The sequence below is a fragment of the Dermacentor andersoni genome, chromosome 4 (assembly GCF_023375885.2).
Source record: "Dermacentor andersoni chromosome 4, qqDerAnde1_hic_scaffold, whole genome shotgun sequence".
Taxonomy (NCBI): Eukaryota; Metazoa; Arthropoda; class Arachnida; order Ixodida; family Ixodidae; genus Dermacentor; species Dermacentor andersoni.
The window spans coordinates 45,348,460-45,370,555 of NC_092817.1; the positions used below are offsets into that span (position 1 = coordinate 45,348,460).

At 43.1% G+C, this 22,096-nt stretch overlaps 2 protein-coding genes across 4 annotated transcripts; one reads left to right on the plus strand and one right to left on the minus strand.

The window, feature by feature from the left end:
• The first annotated feature begins 37 nt into the window (after nt 1-37).
• LOC126537036 (zinc finger C3HC-type protein 1-like) lies at nt 38-21,223 on the plus strand. 3 transcript variants are annotated; one of them, XM_050184149.3, is made up of 8 exons: nt 38-291; nt 892-1,042; nt 2,043-2,126; nt 2,197-2,324; nt 8,497-8,600; nt 12,068-12,224; nt 14,872-15,018; nt 21,028-21,223. In XM_050184149.3, the coding sequence occupies exons 1-8, from the start codon at nt 169-171 to the stop codon at nt 21,097-21,099; spliced, it is 966 nt and encodes a 321-aa protein (XP_050040106.1). In that variant the 5' UTR covers nt 38-168; the 3' UTR covers nt 21,100-21,223. The 3 variants fall into 3 exon arrangements, with proteins under 3 accessions (XP_050040106.1, XP_054929636.1, XP_054929637.1); XM_055073661.2 differs by having other exon boundaries at nt 12,116-12,224; XM_055073662.2 differs by lacking the exon at nt 892-1,042 and having other exon boundaries at nt 38-281.
• On the minus strand, nt 21,195-22,051 carry LOC126537040 (COMM domain-containing protein 4). Its single transcript, XM_050184154.3, has one exon. The coding sequence runs from the start codon at nt 21,909-21,911 to the stop codon at nt 21,309-21,311; it is 603 nt and encodes a 200-aa protein (XP_050040111.1). The 5' UTR covers nt 21,912-22,051; the 3' UTR covers nt 21,195-21,308.
• Nucleotides 22,052-22,096: the final 45 nt, after the last annotated feature.

The following is a 22,096-nucleotide window of genomic DNA, read 5'->3' on the forward strand; positions in this document are numbered from 1 at the left end:
CCGCGTAAACTCGGAGAAAAGAAATGCAATGGTGAGGCTTGAGCGGGTCACTGGGCTCATGGCAAACAAACATGCCGGTGTTTTGAACCGAAAGCGGTATTTCAGCGGTATGCTGCGACGCTCTTTCGTGTGTTTGTAACTTGCCGGTTACGGCAGTGGCTGTTGATCATGTTGTCTACAGCAAAACCTTCAGCCGGCATAGAGTCATTGGGGTTCGAACTGCCGCTTTGCACAAAGGAACATGAAGACTACAAGACACGCATCCGAAGTTTCATTGACGAGTACGGATCTGTATCCTTTACGTGCGTAGGAACAGGAACGTGATAACATGTTCAATTAGAGTTCTATCCTTTCTTTTTTACCTTGCGTGAGGGTCATGAAAGAGACGAAAAGTGTCCTGAGAGCAACGTCTAGAGAGGAAAATAAGATTACCCAAATTACGGCTTGTGCTTCTATGAAAAATATGTGACTTCTTGTCTGCTGGGTTTCGTGACGGAGTGTTGGAAATAGTGTCTCCAAGCGGCCTTGCATACTCAAAAAGCCAAGCTCCTTTGAACGTGCTTTTGCGTTATTTCGCATGCCTGGCCGATAGCGTCCTCCAACATTGGGTCCCCTGTTTCTAAGACTCCGTGAGCTACTTTTGTTCCTTGTTACACTTGCAGGTTAGTTTAGGAGCGTTTCTCTTTCTCTGTGAAACAAAGCGTACTCCGTTAGACAGGTGTATAACAGCTCTAACCAGTCTTGAAACATTTGAAAAGCGTTCAATAAAAGAATGCCTGTGTGTGCCCTTTCTATGCCACCCACTTGGAAAAAAAAAAAAGAAGTTAATAAGATGGAGAACGTAAGGTTCTCTAATACTGCTGCTTACCTTTTTACCTTGACTGAACTTAGCAATCCCAATGGTCCTGCAAGCCGCCAGAACTTTCACCATCGGTCTGTGCTCGGTTTGGTTGGAAGTGCGTCGGAGAGGACATGCTTTGTTGCATCTTGTGCAAATCCCACCTCGATTGTCAACTTAGTAACAGTTTGGGCCACAAGCTGTGTAAGGACTTCATAGTTTGTTTTTGTGGTGCTTGGGATTTCCTCTAGGGGGCACATGGACTCTCCCCCCTGCCTTGAATTGCAAGAATGTCATTGGAATGTACCAGAACATTGTTTAGACAAGCGTTGCAGAGCTACCTTCATTCTCTCTCAGTACAGGGGCTGTATTCTCCATCAGTCACTTTTGGGGATGTGATATTCATGCATGTTGCTTGATCAAAATAGGCAGAAGTGAATTCGGTGAAATTATTAGGATTATTTTTATGCTGAATGGTTTTTGCGCAGGTTGAAATAATGCTTGTCACCACAGTATGGCGCCACTGTGGATGTCCCATGATACAAGAGAAAAATATATTTCCAGAAATGATTGCTCAGGTGTACAGCTCCACGACTTAGCAACCTCCACGACTTAGCAACACTCATGTTCTCAGTGGCTTCAGTTCTTTTGACAAAGCCTGTGCAGCATTAACGATGGTCGGCCACTCATCTGAAACTGTACAATGTCCCAAAGTGAAATGAGTGGTTGAGCAAGTTGGTATATGTCCATAATAATGTGAAATCAGCCTGAGAGTAAACAGGATCAAGGGAGCAGACTAGACAAATGCTTGTCCAGCCTGCTTCCTTGTCATTCTTTATTCACAGTCTAATTTTGTGCTATTGTAGCGAGTGTAAGAGGAGTCACCTTTTTAACAGTCCTACTGGGAACATGCTCTTCTGCCTTGTTAGAGCACACCCACCAATGGTGATTTTGCTGTTCAGTGACACACTTGCATGTATCCTGACATTGGTGATATTAGAAAGGATTGCAAACTACTGAGGGTGCATTAAAGTTGAACAGAGATGTTCCAGGGATCCTTTTTGCAATTTTGTGCCTTCCTGGTATGATAATTGACAATGTGTTAAGCCACTCTTCTTGTTATCTGTGCCACTACCAACTTCCCCACATTATGCCTGATAGCACCCTTGTGGCACCCATGTAAAAATTGAGCTTTGTATTTCAGATAAACAATGTACAGAGAAGCTGGTTTCATCCCTGAAAGATGCCCATAAGAGCTGCTGCCCTTGGAAGACTGCACCTTGCCCAGGTGAGCACCAAGTTTTAATCTCTTGTTTGTTCCATCATGATTCTCACAAATGCACTAATGTCTGCTGCAGAGTCCTATGCTGTTATGGAGCCAGTGATGCGTCTTGAAGCACTTGACCAGTTGCGCGAGAGGCTCGGAACGCTTGTCCCCATCCTCTCGTCTCTCCCTTTGCTGAGTTTTGAACAGATTCAAAAGCAGGTATGTGTACTAGTATATGCTTGTGGGTGCAGTCTGCAGCTGAGAAACAGCCCATTACCTTTCATGCTTTCTAGGAAAATTTAATGCAGATACCACACGCTGTGGGAATTGATGTTATGTGAAGCATTTGGCAGATAGCTGGCTAACCAGCATCATTTGTGTTTTTTTTTTTCAAAGAGTTACTAGATGGACCACTGTGTTTGTGTAAGGCAAGCAATACATGTGTGAAGAGAGCCTTTTACTCTGGCTAAGAAATGTTATAACGTGTTCCATTACGACCTGAGCCAATTCCAAAGATGGTACAATGTTGCACAGCATCTAATAGCATTATCTGCCAAGAGGAAAGGACTATGGAATGTGTGCCAATTCTAAAGGCAGTCTTGTCTAACACAGTGTCTCAAATTGTTAGCTGCCACTAAGCAAGAATGGGAGGAACTGGCATGCTACGACTTGTGACGTACTGGAAGGACACTTGTAGGTCTGTGGTGGAATGGAAACTAATGTGCACGCACTTTCTCTTGTGGCGACGGCGCACACACACGTACCAGTCGTCTCAGTTTCAGTTTAGTTTATTCAGTTTATTCTCCATTCAGTAACAATGAATAAGTAACAGATGGTATGCAGATTAGGGTCACAAAGTCAGCGATTGTATTGGGACCTTCAGTTCTAAAAAGAAAAAAAAAGATGTATACGAAATGTGGGTTAAAGCAGCAAAATTAAAAAGTACATGGAAAACAAATGAACGCGCATAATGCTATACATTGGTAAGAGAAAACAAACAAAAAAGTACACATATGAAAAAGCATAATTATACAGAAGAACATGTTATAGGGCATGAAACTATTTATGCAAAATAAAACATTTTAATTCATGTTTGAATACATTCAAAGATGACTTTAGTTTAAGTGAATGTGGTAGGTCAACCCATATTTTTAATGTTGAAAACACCGTAATTTTTTCATAGTTGGTGTTACATTTAGGTAGTAAAAAGTTGAAATTATGCGCAAACCTAGTGTTGTTGACATTAGTGAGTAATCTGTAGTCCACAAATTAGTAAGCAAGCTGTTTGTTAACTTAAAAAAAAGAATACTGAGATGATACTGAAACAAACTGGATACAGATAGTATAAAGTTAGCCTGGAGTAGTGGAAGAGCATTTAAGTAAAAAGAACTGTTGTTGATTATGCGAGTAACCTGGTTCTGTATGTATTAAAGGGAAGCTGAAACGGTTTTCAATTTCCATGATTTGCTGGGACTGGGAAGAACAGACCTAATAATTTACGGTTCCGAAATTTTCTTCTTCGTTTTGTTAACATAAGGGGCGTAAATCGCTTTCTAAATCACCCCCGCGGACACGCCCCCATCGCTTCCCGGAGCGCCGGGTGAGGTGGTTGCCAGAGGAGAGAACCGGCGAGAGTGACGTCACTCGCGGGGACCGAGCTGCCGAACCGACGTGCTGGCATGTGCTGGCATGCCTCTTTCCGTCCTACGCTTTACTGAACGACGCTACGAGAGATTTGCCGCTGCCGCCGCTCACGTTTGTTTTCTTTTGCGATTTTCGTAAATTGTTCTTCCCTTCTGTGCTGCGTGAGTGCCTACAGCCAAGGGCGCCCAACATGCCCTCGTTCTGTGCAGCATTCGGCTGCGCGAACACAGGCAGGCGAGACGATGTGGTGTTTCACAGGCTCCCGAAGGACAAGAAGCTTGCAGCGCAGTGCGGTGAGGAGAGATAAGTTCGTGCCAACGAAATCAACTGTGCTGTGCTCGGACCATTTCCGCGATAGCCGGATAGCCTTACGACAAATGCGGAAACGCGTTGTTGCTAGCGTTGCTATACTCCGTTTCATACATCAGGTGCAACGCTGTGGAGGCTTGAGATACTTCTTGCAGTGGCTGCGTTCGCACTTAGAAAAAGTTCGGTGTTTCTTGACCCGATTTTTGAGAAAATGTTTCATATATAAGCTCAGTTCTGAATAAAAAAAAAGAATTTACCCATAGAAACAATCCGTGTACTTATACGGCTGCTAACACTTCTTTTAAATCAGTTTTCTTTTCGGCATTTTTTAATTGCAGCCCGTCGCGGCAGCTTCACGTGCATGCTCGCGCGAGCAAACGCCGCTGGCACGCTGCGAAGCATAGACGGAAACGCGCGCAGTAATAAATTTTGGTGACCGGACTTCGTGCGTAGCTTCCACAGCGTTGCACCTGAGGTATGAAATGGAGTATAGGCTTGCCTAGTGACATTCGACGTACAGTTGCAGTTATCGTGTTTACCACACGGCGGTGCTAAAACTGCCTAATATCTTTATGTCAACACTAGCATGGAGCACGCATACCGATTCTTGATTGGGCCACAATCGCAAAGTCATCGAACCATAGTATGGATATTGCACATATAATACCTCTGGCCATCTCTGGATGTGTATGATAAGCAACTTCCATAACTGTACCTCGCAGCACTGCATGTGCGCGCTTTGAAACGCGGCACTTATGTTCGCGATCGTGTATCAACACTAAAAAAACCACGGGACTTTAGACAAGCAGCGGCAAGGTGCTTGACATCGCGGTATTGCACCCGTGTTTACGATCTAATGAGAAGTTAGTGCTTCGGCATTCTTCCAGCAGCAAGTTCACAGTGACACTTTAGCGCATTTTTTCTCCCGTCATTGGAACGTGCAGCTACATGAAAAAAACAACAACATGCGTACCAGCTAAGATTTCCAACGCGCGAGAAGTTGCACACATCGCTCTCGCTTTTGGCACACTCAACATCGTCGTTGCCGCCGTTTCCGCCATCTTTTACCGTATCGGCTGTCGGTTCGAACATGTACGGCGAAAATACAAGCTGTCCGAGACAGCGAGAACGTTCCATAATGCTTACAACTCAGCTATGAAGCCAGAACAGAACAGCGTGCTACGCTCTGAAACGGCGGCGCCGACCGGCAACTGCCGCGAATGACTTCACAGCGGCCCCGACCAATCACGGGCAACAGCGGCGTTCGCGCGATACCCTGAGGCGCTGGTGCGTGTTTTCATGAAAAAACAGCCGCTTGCGCTTGTTTCCGCCCTTTTTGAACTAGATATTCGTGTTCAGGGGACTCAAAACTGTAGAATGCCGCAGAGAACTCATTTTTTTCGAAAAGTGTTTCAGCTTCCCTTTAAGTAGACAAGAGGTGGCAGTTATATGTGTTTCTTCAGGAATCAATACCATAGGTGATATGACTATGAATGAACGCAAAAAATAATGATAATAATGCGTGTTCTGAAAAGAATGCATGTGATTTAATGAGTGCTCTTATGACGAAAGCTGTTTCTTGTTTAACAAACGCAATATGATTAGTAAAGTTCAAGTGAAGACCTAATTTTATGCCAAGGAAAGACAGTCTGCTGCAGGAATAAGGTGTCTGCTGAGGGTTACTAGGGGGATACACGGCACCATCCTCTGCTTTGTTTTAAATGTAAACTGAGTTTTGAGAGGGTTTAATGAAGACCTAATTTTATGCCAAGGAAAGACAGTCTGCTGCAGGAATAAGGTGACTGCCGAGGGTTACTAGGGGGATACACGGCACCATCCTCTGCTTTGTTTTAAATATAAACTGAGTTTTGAGAGGGTTTAAAATTAAATGATTTAACTGACACCATTCTACAACTTTTGCTAGTTCATTGTTCAGTTTAAAGAGTAAGGTTGATAAAGACTTATCTGACATAGAAATAGTGGTATCATCAGCATATAGAATAGCATTAGAAAGATTAAGAACATCAGGTAAGTTGTTAATGTCAATGCAAAACAACAGGGGTCCCAGTATTGAGCCCTGTGGTACCCCTTGGTTAATAAATTTCAACTCCGTATAAGCACACCTTACACAGTCTGTTTGCTCATGGTTGCGCAAGTAATGTTTTAGAATAGTTAAAGCTGGACCTGTTATACCTAAGGATTCTAGTTTGGTAAATAAAATGGTATCATTAACAGTGTCAAAAGCTTTAGTAAAATCTAAAGAGCTAGTTGGCTTGGGCATGACAGAAACATGCATGCAATCGTGTCTTAATGGTTAGAGCATTGGGCTGCTGTACTGGGAATTAGAGGGAGGCGTTTGAATTCGGGGGGCATCGGGGGGCATTTGAATTTTCATTTTATTGAGAAGGCCCAAAGTGAAAAGCCAAGACAGAAACCTACTTATTGCAAGGTGCTGAGGATGAGCCAAAGAATACTTTGAATAAAAAATGTTGGAAGGTTGAGGTCACAAACAAACCTAGTTTTCAGCAGTTTATATATAGGGTTCCATCTTTTCAGCATAGTCATGCAATTATGAGGGCAAAGGGAGCAGTGGCACTTACCAAGACTGCTACAAGGTGGTGCCCAATAGCACATGACCTCCTTTAGAGCTTACAAGTGACTATTAAAGATGGGTGGTTAGGAACATTGTCGTGTGAATTAACAATATTAATAACGAATACTGAGCACAAGTTTATTATCCTTTCATATTGCACAATATGCATAAATGATGTTATTTGAGGTGCATGACAACTTTGCAGCTAGCTAGTATAGAGCTAACGTGAGCTGGTGATGGGGGCTGAAATGTGAAACAGGGTTAGAAGGGGCATGCGTTTAGGCATCCACTATGGGTGCATCTACGCACACCTGTGCCTTCTTTTGGTTAGCCTATCGACTCTGGAAAAATGAAGGTATTAAGGACAGTAATGTGCCACCTGCTATTCTCCTTTAACTTTTTCTTTCTTCTTCTTTTTTGAAGTATCCAGTAACTCTGGCATTTAATTGCCTTTTATTTTTTCTGAGTTTCAAATCTGTGAGAACCTACTGAACACTAAGAATAATCTTCCTGCACTTTTGACATTACCCTTTATGTAGATGCAGGTGGTCGAAAGGTTTTGTTTTCACTCGAATCTGCACTGCCCATGATTTCGCGTTTCATTAATTTCGTTATCGTGTAGTGCTGCGTTGGTTTTGCTGGCTCGCGAAACTCGCACAAAGATCAAGTAGGTCACAATGCCACATCTGTGTGATGTCGCGGTATGCTTAAATGGGCCAAGCCACTTGACCAAGCGCAGCTGCAAGGATGAGACAAACGCTCTGTCTTGGCTCGGTTTACCCATGGCTGCACGTTTTTGTTTTGCGCAAAGAAACATAGCTCCATCTGCCGGGTGCTGTTTTACTCTCCAAAGAGAGTAAAGGGTAGTGATGGCGTATGCAGCGTCGCAACTCTCCACTCGTAGGCAGGTGATTTGAATTGCGCCAAAAGTACACGGACCTTTCAGGCATGATTTTCTTTTTAACTAAATCTTTTCTTGACACGAAACAAGTGCCACAAGTTCTGCGGAATGGTATTTCAACAGTCGATATTGGCTTAATATTTCCCTTTAGTGTCCCTTTAAAACCACTTACGCAGCTTGCACACTGCAAGAGCTGCTGCTGAAAACCGTCGCTTCACTATTCAAGCTTTGTTCCATGTGTCTCTTTCATGCTGTGACACTGTGAACATATGTCAGTGCTAACTTTGTTGCTGGAGGGTCATTTGTACCAGCACAGTGATTGCAACTGGCTATAGTTTTGTGCAAAATGCAGTATTTTCCAATGCAGTAAGCAGTACACTGACAAGCTTAGTTAAAGGAAAGTGCTCCAAACAGTGCAGGGAAGCATGGTAGGCTTTTGCATACTTTCTTGTGTACTTGCTCCATCTTCATGTATGTATTTAGCAGTACTGTCTGCCTTAATCAGGTTTTTGCAGGAAGGAGATAATGAGGCACACACTTAATATAGCTGACTACAACAAGTAATACAGCTATGATTTAGTGATATATCAAACAAAAGTGCAGCAATGCTGAAACAACACTTTGATACTTTAAAACATAACTTAGTTTATATTTGCTTTCTCTTTTTACCTACCCTGCTTGGACCTATACAAGGTTTGCAGTATTGAATAAATAAAATAAATAAACTGTAAACTCTAATGTTAATCAATGCGTCATTGTCAATGAAAAAATGTATGTGCTAAAGCATGAGAACTGCCTATTATTACATTCAACACTGACTATTTTACTATTTTACTAGGCAGACTGCCCTGTGTCTCCAGACACTGGAAAGAAAGAAGGCTGATATGTTTTACAGTGTGAAATGAATGGCCTAATGTGCTTATTGTCTCTCTGTTCACTTTCAGCTTGGTAATGAAGCAATAGCCAAGATATGCAAGTTGGCTGGTGAGGAACAAACCAAGGAGAGCGAACGGGCCGTCTTGCTTGCACTGACTGGCTGGAGGACTGCGTAAGAAACAGCTTACGATACTGGGGTGATTTGCTGCTGGCTGAAGCTAATGACAAGCTTTTGTGACAAGATGCTCACTTACATATACTGAGTGTTTTCGTTTAGGGTCAGACAGACATTTAAAAAATAATCTGTGACAGATAGCACTGTTCCACCTGGATAGGTGAATTTCTGGAAGAAGACAGAAATTTCTGCATGAGAAACTGCAATGTTCAGATAGGTAATTGAATAGTTCAACTAATGGTCTTTTTAATTATTCACTTCCGAACACATGCTGAAATTACAAAATTGAAGCTAAGCAGTTTGAAATGTATGTCTGCTTATCAGAAATCCCAAGACTTGCTTTGAGATATCCGTCCCAGACAATTATCCAAAGGTGTATTGGCATCTTCATTAATGTTGTCCCGAACTGCTAGAGGGAGGCTTTTGGGAATGTTAACTGAAGTGAGAGTGTAATTCATTGCGCATCTTAAGTAATACCTTGAAAGCAGTGCTGCTAAGCAGACATGACTTCACTACTGCTTGGCTTCAATTTAAGTGTTGTGTTCTAAGCTGAACAGTGCAAAAGTTTTTTAGTGAATAACGTTAATTAGATACCAGGAGATTGCAATTTTTTGTGCAACTAGTGCCTGCATCTTTATATTATCCATCCGAACAAGCTGAATGGCGCCATGAAGTTCATGCAATAAAAAAAAAAAGTATGTTCAAACAAAAAAACAAGATAGAAAAGCTTCATTATAATTTGCGCAGTTCTAGACTTGGCAGCCAGAATAGCTTGCGACAGCACTTGTGACGCCTTTTGGAAACACTATTGCTTCTATCACAGTTATGCAGTAGACAAAACACAACATTTCCTGTTGTAAATAAAGCAGAATATTGTCAAGTGTGGCTCTCCAATGACATCCCCTACCATTTTTTTTAGGATGAATGCTGTGGTACACTGCTTCAGAAAGTATTTTGCAGGTAGCTGGCTATAACATCGACTCTGCAGCAGCGTGCCTCAACTGGCTCTTTCACTCTCTCGATGACTTTGAGCAGGCACTCATTGTTGAGTTCAGGAATGCTGAGTGTTACAAAGCACAAGGGCTTGCCTAGCTGTTTGATCATTGTAAACACGTTCACCTTCCTCTGCGCCAAGTAGTACCCCATTAGTAAGCCGTCCTCGAGCTGCTCAAGGACGGCATAGGAACACAATGTCCTGGTAACTCAACGAAGCTGATGTCTTCCAAGAGCTTCTTTGTGTGCGTCAGTGGACACTTGTCGTGGTCGGGGTGGGATATTTGCTTTTGAATCGCTGTTTGTGCAGAAGCAACCCTCATCCCGTGTTCCACAGCCAAAATACCTGGATGATCTTCATATGCTCGCCATCTTGCTCGGCCCACATAGTGTGCGAGAATCAGAGGCGAGAGTCGGATGACGAAACTCAAATGACAATGATGCCGTTACCACGCTAGCAATGCGAATGTATATCCAGCAGCTCAAGTTGGTAGGCACTACCAGCCCCGCTGGGGTAGGAGACTAGATTGAGCAACAGTCATCTGGTGACCTATTGTTTGCAAGTGTGCAACAATAATTTCCGGTACAATGTTACATTTGAGAAATGGCATAAGGTTCACATGTACTATTGATTGAGTTTCGACAACATTCCTGTCATAGGTAAGAGCAATATGTCCTGTCTGCACGCCTTACCTTTTTGCATAATGAATCCTTACCAACTAGCTCAGCTTTCTGTCGTTCTAAGAGCAATGAGGCCATGTGTAGTAATGAAACCTCATTGTGCTTGCTACAAGAGTCTTTGGACCTTGATTATAGACCCCTTTCATTATTGTAAAGCTAGCTTTTTTGTGAAGCAGTTTGCCTAGCTTATGGCGGCCTAGTCTTTTCTTTAAACAGTGTGTACAAGCACAGTTTGCTTGTATTATAACTTGGAAAATGTAAACATGGCTCTCATGAGGAAACCATGCACACGAAACGAGCCACAGCATGTGCTGCTAGCACTCAACGATGATCAGTGCTGCCATTAGTTGGGCATCTAATGCAGAGAAGTGCACTTGGGTGAATTATGAAAAGGGTTTACTGCAGATTAACTTAGCCTTTACAAGTCCGGTTCCTTAGGTTCCTTGTGATGTTGGTCATGAAGCTCTATCCCATGTGGAGGTACGCAAAACAAATGACACGGCTCGTGTGTGCATCGGCTGCTATAGGGACGTAAAAGTTAATGACTTGTTGGACATCCTGATCAAATGGTGAACACAGGGCTGTACCCAGGAATGATTTTTAGGGGAGGTTCTGCAGGGATGGCGGCAGCCATTTTGAAAGATTTATGTTCACTTATTTTCACATGGGAATCAACCACATCGTTGACGTATAGGAGTATAAACCAGTGTCACACAGGCACTTCAAAAGCCTTCGAACTGATAGACTTTTGATTCAACGGCGAATTGAGTGCTGCTATGCGGGCCAATTTGATGGCCATCGGGCAAAATTCAGTCGAGTCGACAGTTTCATGGAACTTCCTTGAAGGCCTTCTAGAGGTGGTTGCATACCTTCTCGTAGCAGTGTTTTAATACCAACACAAAAAAGAAATGCCTGCTGCCAAAACATCCTCTAAACACTATCAACAAAAATTATCAGCATTGAGTTGAAAATAATTTATATATGCTGCGGTAGCGACTACAAATTATCCCTTTTTTTTCTTACTTTTTTGCGACTTTAATATGGCGACCATTGCACCACTCGTTTGTAACGTAAAACAACTGAAACTCTCAATGGCCATTAAAAACTGCTGTGTAGCAGCAACACAACTCCTTCGCGTTCAACAAAGTTTGGAAGTTTCAAAGGCCCTCGACTCAAAGACCTAAGTGCTGCTACACTGTGAAACGTGCCTTTCACATAGTGGCCTATACATATAATATAATGACATAAATACACAGGGTTTGTGCACCTTGATGTCCTTGAATACACTTGAATTTGGAAGACAGCAATAGAAGACGCCGTATTTCCTCTCTTGCATGCGCATGATCAAGATACTATCCTTCTTGGGTCACTTTCGCAGGCTTTCACTTGCACCCATAACGTATGGTGTATGGCTGTGATGTTATTGCACTTAGACTTTATATGAAACATCATGGTGATGCGCCTGGAGTCTCTATATAATTGCAATCGCAATAAAACACCAAAAATAAGTTAAAAACAGCTGTTTAACAATCACACACGCAGGAGCCTCCTCCTCAAAAGGAAATGCATACGAGTATGGAATTTAGACGTATACATAGATTGATAGTGCATGGAATAAAAAAAAGTAGTATTTGCCCTTTGTGTCCCTTCTATGAAGGCTTGCCATATCTGTCACGTAAACACCTCTGCAGGCTTCATGCATTGAATTCATTTTGTGTGTCGGTGCTTTGTAGTTGTTTCAAAGCTTTATAATGATGGGTGTGCATCCTTCTCTTTTCGTTTGGCTTCAGCAATCCAACTGGAAAACTGAAGCAACTAAGTTGCGAATTTTGCTGTAGGAAAGTTGGAACCTGGCTTTATGCATCTCCCAAAGAGCTTATCTCGCAAGACACTGGTTGCAAGAAAGAAAACGGCGAAGGGCATGGTGTCAAGAGGAAGCACGAGGAGGTATTTATCTGTGAATGCGAATTCTCACTTAATACCATGCGCTGTCGTGTCCCGCTTTACATTTCACACACACAAGCACACAAAATAAGACCAACGAAAGAAAGTCTACAAGTAAATTTGTTGCATGCGTCGGTGTTTATTTTACTTTCCTGTTGCGGTGGCTTAGTGGCTATGGCGTTGCGTTGCTAAGCACGAAGTCGTGGGTTCGATTCTCGGCTGCACTGGCTGCATTTTGATGGGGGTGGAATGCAAACATTCTCGTGTCTTGGATTGAGGTGCACATCATAGAGCCACAGGTGGTCAAAATTAATCCAAATTTCTCCACTACAGCTTGCATAATAATCAGATCATGGTTTTGGCATGTAAAACCTACTGAATCTAACTAACAAATTAACTTTTTTTTTACTGTGAAAGCTGTTAAGAGCTTAAAACAGGGCTTGCCCTGTCCATCCACCCATTCCATTTTGTTATGTTGCAGCACTCATTGTTGCGCTGTGACCTATGCATTTAAAAAATAAAATGGAATACAGTTTCCTTGCTGTAATAGTGCTTAGGTTGTCATGCCACCACTGTCATCATTGCCATGCCAGTGACGTCATTGTCATCAAACTGCCAATAAAATCCTTGCCACATTTTTGTGTATGATTGGGGGAGTGTAAGCAGGGCTGTAGGAGTTATACGCAAAGTTGGGGGCATTGGAAAGAGTGAGTGAGTAGCTGCTATCACATATCACAGTAAACAAATTTAGAGCCAGATGAGTTGTTGAAGTCTGCCGATTTTGAAATATTCTGTTTGCTGTTTGCAAATGGAATCATCTGTACATAAGCAACGATAACCAGTTTTTGAACCATGAGGGAATGTATAAAGAAGCTTCAACTTGTCTTTTGCAATGCATCTAATGCAGCAACTAAACATCTTGCTCCCTTTTTCCTCTAGCCTCCTAGTTTGCTTGTACATTTGTAACACTCTCCCTTCTTTCTCTCTTCTCTAATTTTCAACACTTGCTTTGTGCATTATGGCAGATATAATGAAGCAAGTAAAAATGATGAGTGTGCACGAAGAAGTGGTGCCCGTTGTCCTGTACCAACACATTGAAAAGCAAAAGTGGTCTGGGCTAGGCTACGCTATGGACTCCCAAAACTGGGTTTACTATGCATACAAAAATATACAAGAAAGTGGGTGCGGTGGACATCTGCTGTTGTAGTTCAGTTGGTAGAACATTCCATGTGTTATGTTAATGTTGTGGGTTTGGCTCGCATTGGCAGCTATGGGTTCCACCTGGCCAGTTTCCCACCAGCACAAGTGACTTTGATTTCATGGTGTTGGCTTCTGGTTCATGCACTGCACCAGCCTGTCGTTTGCTGGTTTTCTGCTTTTTAATTTGGCACATTGTAAGCTGCATCGCAAACAATCTCTCGGGCATTCATACGTAACAGACAACTGGATTGTAGCGACCACATTCATTCGTAATTCTTTAAACTTTTAACCATTATGTTGCAAGACTGATCCATCCATCCTTGTGCTTCCTTTCTTTATGCGCTTTCTCCTACAAGTCTAAGCACATCCTCTGCTTCTCTCTGAAAGTATGTCTTCTTGGCAATTGCCCGCCTTTGGCGCTTGTCGCATCAGCTGCCATGACCAGTTTGGTCCACATGAGCAAAACAGATGCGCACTCTTTATTCTGTCTCCTCAAAACCTGGGACTATGTGATCAACAGGTGTATCAAATTTGATACACCCTCCGTGGTTGCTTAGTGGCTGTGGTGTTGGGCTGCTAAGCACGAGGTCGCAGGATCGAATTCCAGCCACGGTGGCCACATTTCAATGCGGGCGAAATGCGAATACACCTGTGTACTCAAATTTAGGTGCATGTTAAAGAACCCCAGGTGGTCCAAATTTCCGGAGTCTCCCATTACGGCATGCCTCATAATCAGATCGTGGTTTTGGCACATAAAACTCCATAATCTTTTTTTTATTTATACAAAGCCTTCTAATAAATTTCAATCATATAAAGTTTGTACTTGTTGTATCACCACTTTACTTTGTTTTATTTTTGTCTACAATCCTCTTCATAAAAACCAGCCCACTACCCTTTTCTTTGAGCTGGATTTTTTTTTTTTTTCGGCAAAGGTGGTAATGCTATTAGCCTCCTTACACCTTTCCTTACACTATGATTTTCCTTTTCAGTGTCCTTTCTACATTTCACTTAAATACCACTACATTTCTTCTGTGCTTTCCTGAGCTTCATCTGGATAGATTTTTGATTGATTTGATTGTTTGTGAGCCTCTTATCTGGTGGATGCCAGCGTTTTGGTTCATGGTTTGTCTTTATTGCACGTTACTGGTTCACTCTAGTGGCACTTGCAAGTCTTTACTGAGTTTCCATTATAGCAGGAGCAGGTGAACCAACCGTCTGTATTACAGTTATGTAACATAACTCTCACCAAAAGTTTGTGCACATGGTTGTAATGGAGAGCTGTAGTAGCTGTACCAAACAGCTTGTGCAGAAGATAAGTTTTGTTACGCAGACTTTTTGTTACATGCGCTGTGCTAGCTTCGAGGTTCCGGTTCTCACCGTGGTGTTCTTGCTATCTGAGGAGTTGTATGCTCCTGGTGAAATTCATCTGCTGTTTCTCTGGTGTCTTTAGGAACAGATGGACCCAGTGAAGGAGCATCGTCCTTGGTGCATATGGGTAGTGACTGGAACATCGGGAAAGAAAGGCTGGGTTGTTTACAGCGAGTGCCTCCTAAGAAATCTCGAATCAAGCAGCGATCAAACCGGCACTCCTCCTTCAGTAAGCCTTATTAGCAGCAGATTGACCTCGCCATTTGTTTTACCATGATGTACTTCAGGCACTGTTACAATGTGGCTTGCCTTGCTTGGCCAACTGCATTGAAATTTCACTTTTGTCTAAGTTGGTTATGTATGAGTAGCATACACTTTTGAAGCAATCTCAGCAAAGCTGTAGGGCTGGTAATTGTCCAATTTCTTTATTACTTACCTTTCAATAGCCAAATCAGTTGGCATATGCACATGGTTAATGGATATTATGCAAATTTCAAGCCACGACCTCCGAGAATTTGAATAGTACTGGCGACAATTTTTTAAAGTCATCATTTCAAAAACAATGATAATTTCTAAATTTTGATGATGCATGCACTCATATTTCAGTTGTAAATGCTTGCATGGAGGCTTCTCTATATCTGGACTATATGAAGCTAGGCTTTTATGCAATACAAAATTCTGTGACAGTTGGCCTTTATGCATATGTGTATGTAGACCGATGGAACACAACACAATTAGAATGAAAGTTGCAAAGAGTTTCCTACAAGTCTGAAGTGAATGCTATGTGAGCATATTTGTATTTTGTATATACAAGGATGCAAAAGGGTGCAGCTTTGGTTTGACCTCTTGCTGTTGTTGGTAGTTGCCATGTGTTCTGTGGCTGTATCTTTATAGCCGCAGAAAAAGAAGGAAAGAAAAAAGAATTCAGAGGTCCTGATCGTGCCTTGGAGGACAGAACTCACAGGAAAAATGCAAGCTCTTCATAAGTTCAAGTGTGAAAGCGGCTTATGATGTTTATACAGCTTCTATTTGGAACATTTAAAACCATTTTTCAGCAACCAGACTTGTTACTCAGTACAGATCCAAGCGTGTAATACACGACCAATACTAAAGCTATAGAAATGCAGGCTTTGCAGTCTAATCCTTTAACACCCAAGTTCTTTTGTAAGAAAGTGTACAAAATTGACTCTTCTTTATTTATTCCAACAAATTGTCAAGCAATGTGTCCAGGTTCAGTAAATAAATTACTAGTGCAGATTATCTTCTATATTCACCCGAAGTATTAAAAGACTTCTGCTATTAAAATGAGACATTTGCCCAGTACATGTGTAAGGTTCGAGCGTAATTATTTGAGTGCATGATAATGAAAGTAATCTATAGCATTGAAACATGTTCAAGTACCATAGCTCAAATGCATGACACAAACTGACTCTACAAGTGCGGCTTGCGAAGTGCGGCAATCGGAGCAGAAGTAGCTGTGACCTGGATGAGTACAGCTAGTCTCTGGCGATATTGCTATTGCTCGTGCTATTGGTACGAACCAGAGTGGCTAAACAAAAACAGCACCCAAACTGCATTTTGGGTGGAACTGAACCCGGAGACGTACTGATATCTTTAGAACGTGGCTGAACCCTAACCGAACCTGAACAGAAAGAAATAACGGTTACAGGTGCGGCATAAAACGGTTCAAGCATGTAAGGTGATAACGGATGCTCAGTAGTTTGCGTAATTCTTTTAATAACGCTTCTGCAATTGGTGCACTCTACCAGCAGATTGTTAAGACTCCCGAGTTTCGTTGTGTATAAGAATGGAGGTAAATGACGGGTATGTGCTGGTAAATACGGCCACCTCAGCAGAGATGCTTGCACTTCTGAAGTCGGCCATGCCAGTTGTGTTCCCGTGGCCGAAAAGTTGTTTCAGGGGCTCCACTGAAGCCACATTTCTGGTGATGCTCCCCATTTGGTCATTAAGTCAACTTGTTACTAAAACTGAATAAACATGGAGAGCATAAAATACAGTGTCATCTTGGAGAGATGTCAACGAGTTCAACAGCATGACTTATTGTAACCTCCATAGCACAGCGGTTGCTGATGAATGCTGCCATCTTCTCAGTGAGCACTAAGCGTGGCTGTAAACAGCACGCAAAATCTGCTTTCATTACATGGCATGGTTCAACACACGTTTGGAGCCAAAGTAAACAACACTCGCCACTTCAGAAGAACTGCATAGTGGGGCACAGGTGCATCGAGGACATTAGTGGTACCTACAGTGAATTCAAGGTCGGTGAGAGCACATAGCAAATATTCTTCCCCACTGGCTGATACAGACACAGAATGGCCTTTGCTGCTCTCTTGAACCACGCCCATGACACAATGCTGTAGTTGTCTTTGGGGCTAAATAATTAAGCCGCAAGAGCCAAGCCAGGAGATAGATATATTGAGAATGAAAGCATTCAGAAAATGCTGAAGCATCTGCTTCGGTATTTCTGAAGTCAGTACGCTCAATTCTCTGCAGTCTCCGAATCTGGTCGCTAAAAGTGCCCTTCAGCTGCTCGCCATACTTACCGGTGCTCTTTACATTTTGGAAAGCTTTTTCTTGGCACCTGTGCTCCTTACACAGGAGAAGCCCACACACCAGCTTCGTCTTCGGGCCTTTATCTGAAAGTTCATTTGAACTAGTAACTGCAGCCAAGATCTGGAACCCGTTGGTGGCGTCATGGATGACATTTCTGAATGTTTATCAGCAGAATGTTCAGCTTCCCTTTGTTATTATGCATCCCTCTTTTTATGTCATCATGATCCCTCTCCACACCTTTATGTCCCCATTCCCTCTCCCAGAGGAACAGGCTAGGGTGCGATAGCTCAGGCCAAGCTCTCTGCCTTCTTTCAAATAAATTCTTTCTGGTCCTTAGCCAAGTAGAATACAATGCTCTTTTGAGTTGTATAAATTATTTGTGGGCACACTATGTGTGCACTTGACATTTTCGTCCACCCTTAGCCAGCACAAGACTACACGCCACATGGAGATGTGCAAGAAAGATCGATGTATGGTTCAGCACAGACCGAGCTTGTTCTTTGTTCAATTTGCTCACCTGCTTCTAAAAAAGCAGGAAACTGAGTGAAATGTCAAATGATGGCTTCTTTTTGTTGCTACAGACTGAAAGTTGTAGTTTGTATAATCCAATGTGAATTCGTACCGTCTTCAACACCATAGATCACATGCCATAGTTCACTCACCACCAGTCTTGTAGTTCTTTAAAAATCATGAAGCAAAACAAAAATTAACCGACTCTGCTGCTGTCAAACTAAGAGTGTGGAAGCTATGGAGACTTTCATCATCATCATCAGCAGCCTGGTTATGCCCACTGCAGGGCAAAGGCCCCTCCCATATTTCTCCAACTACCCCGGTCATGTACTAATTGTGGCCATGTTGTCCCTGCAAACTTCTTAATCTCATCCGCCCACCTAACTTTCTGCCGCCCTCTGCTACGCTTTCCTTCCCTTGGAATCCATTCCGTAACTCTTAATGACCATCGGTTATCTTCCCTCCTCATTACGTGTGCTGCCCATGCCCATTTCTTTTTCTTGATTTCAACTAAGATATCATTAACTCGCGTTTGTTCCCTCACCCAATCTGCTCTTTTCTTGTCCCTTAACGTTACACCCATCATTCTTCTTTCCATAGCTCGTTGCGTGGTCCTCAATTTAAGTAGAACCCTTTTCGTAAGCCTCCAGGTTTCTGCCCCGTACGTGAGTACTGGTAAGACACAGCTATTATACACTTTTCTCTTGAGGGATAATGGCAACCTGCTGTTCATGATCTGAGAATGCCTGCCAAACGCACCCCAGCCCATTCTTATTCTTCTGATTATTTCAGTCTCATGATCCGGATCCGCAGTCACTACCTGTCCTAAGTAGATGTATTCCCTTACCACTTCCAGTGCCTCACTACCTATTGTAAACTGCTGTTCCCTTCCGAGACTGTTAAACATTACTTTAGTTTTCTGCAGATTAATTTTTAGACCCACCCTTCGGTTTTGCCTCTCCAGGTCAGTGAGCATGCATTGCAGTTGGTCCCCTGAGTTACTAAGCAAGGCAATATCATCAGCGAATCGCAAGTTACTAAGGTATTCTCCATTAACTCTTATCCCCAATTCTTCCCAATCCAGGTCTCTGAATACCTCCTGTAAACACGCTGTGAATAGCATCGGAGAGATCGTATCTCCCTGCCTGACGCCTTTCTTTATTGGGATTTTGTTGCTTTCTTTATGGAGGACTACAGTGGCTGTGGAGCCGCTATAGATATCTTTCAGTATTTTTACATACGGCTCGTCTACACCCTGATTACGCAATGCCTCCATGACTGCTGAGGTTTCGACTGAATCAAACGCTTTCTCGTAATCAATGAAAGCTATATATAAGGGTTGGTTATATTCCGCACGTTTCTCTATCACCTGATTGATAGTGTGAATATGGTCTATTGTTGAGTAGCCTTTACGGAATCCTGCTTGGTCCTTTGCTTGACGGAAGTCTAAGGTGTTCCTGATTCTATTTGCAGTTACCTTAGTAAATAGTTTGTGGGCAACTGACAGTAAGCTGATGGGTCTATAATTTTTCAAGTCCTTGGCGTCCCGTTTCTTATGGATTAGGATTATGTTAGCGTTCTTCCAAGATTCCGGTACGTTCGAGGTCATCAGGCATCGTGTATATAGGGTGGCCAGTCTTTCTAGGACAATGTTCCCACCATCCTTCAACAAATCTGCTGTTACCTGATCCTCCCCAGCTGCCTTCCCCCTTTGCATAGCTCCCAAGGCTTTCTTTACTTCTTCCGATGTTACCTGTGGGATTTCGAATTCCTCTAGACTATTCTCTCTTCCATTATCGTCGTGGGTGCCACTGGTACTGTATAAATCTCTATAGAACTCCTCAGCCACTTCATCTATCTCATCCATATTACTAATGATACTGCCGGCTTTGTCTCTTAACGCATACATCTGATTCTTGCCAATTCCTAGTTTCTTCTTCACTGCTTTTAGGCTTCCTCCGTTCCCGAGAGCATGTTCAATTCTATCCATATTATACTTCCTTATGTCAGCTGTCTTACGCTTGTTGATTAACTTCGAAAGTTCTGCCAGTTCTATTCTAGCTGTAGGGTTAGAGGCTTTCATACATTGGCGTTTCTTGATCAGATCTTTCGTCTCCTGCGATAGCTTACTGGTATCCTGTCTAACGGAGTTACCACCGACTTCTATTGCACACTCCTTGATGATGCCCACAAGATTGCCGTTCACTGCTTCAACACTAAGGTCCTCTTCCCGAGTTAAAGCCGAATACCTGTTCTGTAGCTTGATGTGGAATTCCTCTATTTTCCCTCTTACCGCTAACTCATTGATCGACTTCTTATGTACCAGTTGCTTCCGTTCCCTTCTCAGGTCTAGGCTAATTAGAGTTCTTACCATCCTATGGTCACTGCAGCGCACATGGAGACTTTATGCCAACACAGAGATTCTCGCTCATTAACTCTGCCTTTAGTATCTACAGTGCACGTCAGCTTTGTGTAGAGCATGGGAACGACAGCCGTTGGGATGCTCCAGAGATAGCCAGCTGTTGGGCCACACACGGCCGACGCCCTAATCTCGGGCACACCCTCTACCATTAGACGTCGCTGGCTGGCTCCAGAGTGCCCCAGTGGCCGCCATTCATGCGCTCTACACAAGGGTTGCGCACACTGTACATGATAATTCCCCTGCCTTTGTGTTATTTATTTGTAAATTTCTGCCCTCCCTTGATGAAAATTGTGCATTCGGACAAGCCAGTAGTAGTATGCAGCATGTTGCCATGAGGCAGGATCATGTATACTGTGTTGAACTGATTCAGTGTTGCGAATCATTATAAATCTTTAATTCTGCAAACTGGAACGAAATTGGAGCATGTTGAACATGAACTGAACCGACATTTTTTTTTTTTGGTTTGCCACCCTGGTAGGAATTAGTAGCACAAGTGCAGCTCGGGCTTGGTAGTTAATAGCGTTCTCATCCTTCTCTAAATGCTGCTACCCTCAGTTTTGAAGATGCAACTAAGAAAATAGATACGCGAAGTAAACGTCTATAAAGCAGTAAAAAGCTCATTGATGTAATTTTGGGGCATCAAACGTCAATATAAGGCTGAAGTGCTGCTGTATTACTCTTGAAGCCTCAGCATCTTATTGCATTGAATTTTTGTTTTTCTTTCTTGCACAGGTTGCTGCATTCCAAGAGAAGGTGGAACGGATTCTGAACTCATGGAAGAAAATTAAGGTGCCTCCTACTTGAACTTCTGCTACGCCCGATTTCGAAACCAGAGCCTCATATTTCGCATTGTGTTCAAATTTATGAAAGACGGTCAAAAAGCACAAGCGACACGCCGCTCATTCTCTCAATAAACGTTATTTATTTACTTCCCGAGTTATCACTCTCTCCCCATCCCCAATTAATGCAGACCTTCTGTTTATTCCTTTTCTCCAAGACATCGCAAAGATTCATTAAGCGTCTTCAAGGCTTTTCATCACTTTGTAAGCTTGCTTTAGTTCGTGCAGCAACACACCACACTTCTCCGCAGACATAGTGAAATGCACAGGCTTGACTTCGTCGCCTTGCCTTACGGCGAGTTTCATCTGAACCGACGGTTGGCACACTTCGCCCGCAACGCTCGACTCGAGCACGTAGTCCAGGCGCCACTGAGGTGTTCCTTCGAGCGACGACAGCCTTAGACTTTGCTCTTTCAGCACGGCTAGTATCTCGGTACAGCGATCCGCGTAAACCTTGCTCAATGAGACCGCGTGCTCCCTAGGGAGACCTAGCTGCGTGAGTTCGTTTACAAGCGTTTCCTCGTCGACAGAAAACTTCGTGGAGTTCTTCAGTATAAATTCCAAAGCCATGAGCACGCCTTTGACATCGTCCTCCGTGAACTTGGAGTCTGCCGTCAGTTTAGCCACCTTATCAAAGTCTATCTGTGAATGCAGGAGGCCGTTAACTACTTGGGCGCAAAGCAACTTCACTTTCACGGAGCTGATCTTCGAGAGAGAGCCAATTTCAGCAAGAAGCCAATCGGGGCAATCCCGGTCACCGCAAAACTTGAACAACATAGCGTCACGGTCTGGTCAACGTTGTGGGCCTCTTGTTTTTCTGGTGTAATCACAGAACACCTATACAAATTTGTGTAATCGGCAGTACACACACATACAGCAGGCGACGCTTCCACTCGCGTTCCGCCCACTAAGCCCAGCCAAAGGCATTGGCTAAGCCGGTTTGGTTTGTGCAGTGGAAAAAG